The sequence below is a fragment of the Saimiri boliviensis genome, chromosome 16, assembly GCF_048565385.1.
Source record: "Saimiri boliviensis isolate mSaiBol1 chromosome 16, mSaiBol1.pri, whole genome shotgun sequence".
In the NCBI taxonomy this organism is placed as follows: domain Eukaryota; kingdom Metazoa; phylum Chordata; class Mammalia; order Primates; family Cebidae; genus Saimiri; species Saimiri boliviensis.
The window spans coordinates 78445000-78450999 of NC_133464.1; the positions used below are offsets into that span (position 1 = coordinate 78445000).

Sequence of the window (6000 nt, forward strand, 5' to 3'; positions counted from 1 at the left end):
GACTCCTCAAAGGCAGGGCATGGGTCCCCTTTATAGTTGTATCTCCAGGCCCAGGTGCAGCTTTTGGTCATTGCAGGTGCTCAGTAAAGTTTGTTGGACAACTTAATGAAAGAGTAAACAAATTACATTTCTGGTTCTTCAGGCTTTTTGTAGGAATAAGAGTATCTTAATACAGAAGCAGGCATTTGTGTTTTCTTTTGCTTTTTTTCTTTCTTCCTTTTTTTTTTTTTTTTTTTTGAGACAAGGTCTTGCTCTGCTCTGTCATCCAGGCTAGGGTATAGTGGCACAATCATGGTCCACTATAGCCTCAACCTCCTGGGCTCAAGAGATCTTCTCACCTCAGCCTCTCATGCAGCCACCACAGCTGGCAAACCTTTCTGTATTTTTTGTAGAGATGGGGGTCTTACTATGTTGCCCAGGCTGGATTTAAACTTGAGCTCAAGTGATCCACCCACCTTGGCTTCCCAAAGTGCTGGGATTACAGGCATTTGTGTTTTCTGAAATGTGTCTCTCAAACTTGATGGTCTAATGGCTACTTCGGTGAGTCCAAAAAACCAACCAAACAAAAAACCAGAAAACAAAAAACCCTTTTAGACTCTTCTATCCTTTTCTAATAGTCGCTGCATAGCATCTTCCCACGTGTAAAGGCATATTTTTTGAACTGTAGTGGGTGACTTGGGCATGAGTCTCTGTACCTCGCTAATTCCTCAGTATTCTATGTGGTTCAGAAATGTTGACCTATTTCTCTTGCTCACTACTGAGGCCAGTCAACTACCTTTCTTAGCGCCTCACTTCTTACGGACACATCTCTGACAGGGCCCATTTCCCAGTGTCTTGCATGAGTGGAGACGTGTGTTGTGTGATGTCCTCAACAAGAAAAAACACACGTTTGCTTGCGATATTTTAGACAATTTTCTTCTAACAAAGGCCCTTGCCTGCCTGTCTTTAGAATCTCAGGCTGCACTGGGCATGGTGGCTCACATCTGTAATCCCAGTGCTTTGAGAGAGTGAGGCAGGATGATCACTTGAGGCCGGAAGTTCGAGACCAGCCTGGACGATACAGTGAGACCTTGTCTCTACAAAAATTTTTAAAAATAAATTAGCCAGCCATGGTGGCATACCAGTAGTAGTCCCAGCTACTATGGAGGCTGAGGCAGGAGATCAAGGTTACAGTGAGCTATGATCATGCCACTGCACTCCAGCCTGGGCAACAGAGACCCTGTCTGTAAAATAAATAAATAATTAAAAAATTAGAATCCCAGCCTGATTTGTGACTAAATGTGTTCACTAAGTGGTGAGAGATGCTGAGATTAAGTGCTGGGGTACATGCTGTTTCAGAGATGGCCCTTCCAATAACCATGTGTTGTGAAACTATTTTATGCATGTGGCCCATTAGCAGGAAAAGGCATTCTAGTCAGTACTGTCACGAGACCATGCAGAGGCATGACATATGTATATTTTAAAGAAGGAGCAACAGTTGGGAATGAACGAAAGACACAGCCAGGGCACCCTCAGAAGCCTATAATTATACTAGTAACCAAACCTTCCCATAGGAGAGCTCATTTTTAGAGAGGTGAAACTGCATCTGAAGACATGTTTCTGAGACACGAATGCTGAGATCTCTTTACCTAGGCATTAGCAATAAAACATCTTTACGCTGATCACATCTTTCCCAGAGACATGAGAAAAGAACATGACTCACCTCATGGTCTAAAAAGGACATTCTGCTTCCCTTCTTAAAACCTTCCGTGGTTTGCTCCACTTTTGGTTTTGAATTATAGAAAGATGAATATTTTTGCCTCTGAGCCAAGAAGACTGTGTGCCGCGTGTCTTTTATACAGCAGCTACACTTCACACACACACACACACATACACACACACACACACACGAAAGTGGTTCTTACCTGATTTTTCCTGTGGCATTTTAGAAATTTGCACTGGGATTTTTAACATCCATTTCTTCTGTCCCCAAGGCACCATCATGAGTCAGTGGAAGGAAAAACATTAACTTCACTTAAGGCTGGAGAAAGTTCGAACAACATGTCGAGAATCACCCAGTGACTCAGAATACCTGCCTGGGCAGTTTCTTCATCCTTTAGAAGGTTCACTTTTCAAACAGCAGGAGATATTTATTCATTTTGGAAGTCTCTTCCGCTGTGTTTCCAAATGGTCTACCTCTAGATTAAGGGGGAAATCACCCAGTTTTCACTAGCTACCACAAGTCAACACAGTGAACATAAAAGTTTGTAAAAGATTATTCCCTCAAAATAAATCTATAGTTGGTTATTATCATGCTTGAGAAGTGTTTTGGAAGTGAGCTCAAGCTTTTCAAGTTGATTTCATGGCACAGGTCTGTGCCCTCATGGCCACTCCACATGCACCCCAACAGTGTCCCTGCGAGATAAACGCCCTGGAGGAGCAAGACCAACATCATCGCCTACCTGACATTTAAACATTTTCTCATATTTGGGTGAAAGCTGGCTTTTCAAATATCTGGGTCGCCACTTTTTCAGTCTTTTCCTAGATGCTTGCGTTGTAGAAAAATGTTAGCTAGAGAAGGCAACTTAACAAACACTTCCACACTCCAGCAGTTTAGGATGTATCACCTTTAGGGCAGCTCATGTTATTACTCAACTCATGGTAACTCTTGGTTCTAAATGAAAAGTTTCCCTTTTTAATGTTTAGCTGTGGTTGAATTTTGTATTTTCTCTGAATCAATAAAATAATCTTAGAAGTTGGTTGGCATCATCTCAGTTTTCCTGCCCCTGTTGGGGCACACAAATTCTCTGCCTCTATTTTACCCTTTGCGTGTTAAGCAATCCTAGTTCCCTTACCTCTCCTAATCCGTTCCTCTCTCCCTCCGGCTGACGGCTCCTCTCTGAGCCTGCTGGGAAGTTCCTGACTGCGTTCTCTGGGGTAGTTCAGGAATATACCCTCACCAGTAGCCCTCACTGTCCAAAACAAAAACAAGACAACTCTTTGCTTGGTACTTTATTATGCTAAAAATAAAATAAAATAAGGAAAAAAAGAAGCACAAAATGACTCATACACATTCCCCCAGACTAACAGGAGGAGAATGACTCACCTTCCCTCCTCAGCATGTATTGCTTATGTCTTATGGGTTAGGACATGGAATCATGTGTAGGTTTCTCTGCCACTTTCTAGAGCCAGTTAAATTCTAAGATCCTCTAAAGTTCAGTAGTCATAAACTGATGATATTAAGTGCTTAGGCATCAAATATAGTCATGGAATGAAAATATGTCTTCCATGAAGACACTGGCTACGACAATGCCCAGCGAAGAAAATCCCTGGAATCTCAACATGGTGATTTCTCGTTGCTGATCGAGATGTGGGGTTTCCCTTCACTGACGATATTCACATGAGCTACTCCTAGTGCACATGACAAAGACAACTCAAGAAGGCAAACTTTCATATTATAAGTTGAAGGGAAAAGATAAAAATTTCTATAGATTTATCTTTTTGACAAGTTTAAAATATATATTTAAAATACAATTTATAAAATGCTTAATCTGCTGACTCAGTAGCCTGCCGTGCAGGGTGGGGTGGGAGTGGGCAGTTCCCCCTACACCAGCAGAGCAAGACTGCAGGGGTTCGGCTCTCCCTCCCACGCCCTTCTGTTCAGACATCCCAGGGACCTCGTGCATCCCTGGAATCACACTAGTTTCTATAGATTTTAGATATGAGAAATTACAGACACTGGCTTCAGTTAGTCAAAAGCAAGAGCTTGGGCTTTTTGATCCTTTAATTAAAGTTCTTGTTCCAAAAAGTGTGTTCAAACACAACCTTTAACAGCTCAATTTCTAAAATTATTTCATAAAAGGAGGAGAGTGAACGATCCTCTATGTGTATGTTCTGCAGGACAAATCTTATCACCAATTACTAAAGCAGGAAAGCGCAGCTTGTCAAAAAGACCTTAGTGGAGAAGCGGTGGGGGATGGGGGATGGGAGATGGAGAAAATGAAAATGTCCTTAAGAATGGCAGCCTAGGCACAATAAAAGATGCAGCACTCCAGAGCAGCCCAGCAAAAATGAGAAGTGGCAAAGCTACTTTTTTGTCTGTGAAATTTGCATTTGTTTCATACTCTTTACTAATGCCATCTGAGTCCCTCCCAAGCGCCTCACCTTCTGTTGTCTCTATTTCAGCCTAAAGACACCCCAATTACGGTGTGCACTCCAGGTATTTAAATCTGTTGAAGGTGGGGAGCAGGGAAGGAGTTTTGCTGTTGTTGCCCAGGCTGGAGTGCAATGGTGCAATCTCCGCTCACCGCAGCTTCCGCCTCCAGGGTTCAAGGGATTATCCTGCCTCAGCCTCCTGAGTGGCCGGGATTACAGGTGCCTGTTACCTCATGCTCGACTAATTTTATTTATTTATTTTTTATTTTTAGTAGTGAAGGGGTTTCACCATGTTGGCCAGGCTGGTCTTGAACTCCTGACCTCAGGTGATCCACCTGCCTCGGCCTCCCAAAGTGCTGGCGTTACAGGTATGAGCCAGGGCGCCCTGCCTGCAGCTATTTCAATCCAAATCTGTTTAACCGGCAACATCAATTAAAACAAAAATGGATTTCCCACAACCAATACCAATTCCTGTGGCCACTCTCATCCCATCTCTTATCTCCACCCACCAAAAAAAAAAAAAAAAAAAAAAAAAAAAAAAAAAAAAAAAAAAAAAAAAAAAAACCGGCAAGGAATAGAGCATACAAACTCTTTTCTTTTCACGTTCTCTAAGTAAACCCTGGGTTCTGGTAGGACCCTGTGTCAACATCCTGCTGTGTGAACTCTCATCCTGTTTAGGGTAGCCAGATTTTATGATTTTAAAACACCAACTGGTCCGATGTATAGTTCAATCTATTAATGGCCATTTATTTTTTTTTTTTTTAGGACATCTTAAATTTTTAATCTTTTCTTTACAGGTTACCTAGACCACTTTTGATTAAGAAAACTGTAGAAAGTTAGTAACTGCCACAAGGGAACGCCAGGCGGTGGCACGTATGAATCTCTAGAGTCCTGCTTTAAGGGGTGTCTGAATGCACTGCACGGGGTCTCTGCTCACACTTGCTGGAACCCATCGTGGCAGATTTTAGTCCACAGGTCGCTTTTCCCCATATTTCCTTGTAAACTCTTCAGCATTCTTATAGAATTTTTTACGGTCCTTAGAGTATTCCTCAGCTAGGTCAGCCCGAAGCGGGTGCTCGGGCTGGGGGTCATTCACCAGCGCTATGAGGGACTGGATTACTTGGTCGGTTTTGGTTGCTGGCTTCCAGTTTTCAGCACTAATGACTGGCAGACAGACCTGCCCCTTTTCGTCGATGTTCGGGTGATAGATCTTTGTTTTAAATGTGATCTTCGGTGGTTTGAATGGGTACTCGGCCGGAAAGTTGATTTCGATTCTGAAGGCCCCCTTATCATATGGAGGGTTGTCAGGAACAATAAGCCCTTGCCAAGTAAATAAATTAGCTTCGTCAACCTGGATGTTACGGAAGTTTTCCATTCTACAGTTGCGGATTTCTTCAAGCTCCTTCATCAGCCTGCTGCTGGCCGCCATCTTGGAGTTGGTGTCGCTCCTTTCCCAGGATGCATCGCGGTAACGGCCCCTTGGAATGGTTGCCTGTGAATACACGCAAGTAAAATTCTGATGTGGCCGTTTGAGCTTCCGCTGAGCAAAGCCGCTCAGCCATTGGCTAGTTAGAGTGATCATCCGCAATCCTACACAGGATCATTTTTTTGTTTTGTTTTGTTTTGTTTTTGAGCTGGAGTCTCCCTCTGTGGCCCAGGTTGGAGTGCACTGGCGCGATCTCGGCTCACCGCAACCTCCGCCTCCTGGGTTCAAGCAATTCTCCTGCCTCAGCCTCCTGAGTAGCTGGGATTACAGGCACGCGCCACCATGCCCAGCTAATTTTTTTTTTTTTTTTTGTATCTTTAGTAGAGACGGGGTTTCACCATGTTGACCAGGATGGTCTCGATCTCTTGACCTCGTGATCC

General features: G+C 43.4%; 1 protein-coding gene across 1 annotated transcript; it reads right to left on the minus strand.

The window, feature by feature from the left end:
* Nucleotides 1–5096: 5096 nt before the first annotated feature.
* UBE2L5 (ubiquitin conjugating enzyme E2 L5) lies at nucleotides 5097–5563 on the minus strand. Its single transcript, XM_003919711.3, has one exon. It carries the CDS (start codon nucleotides 5561–5563, stop codon nucleotides 5099–5101), a length of 465 nt encoding a protein of 154 aa, XP_003919760.1. The 3' UTR covers nucleotides 5097–5098.
* Between the last annotated feature and the right edge of the window lie 437 nt (nucleotides 5564–6000).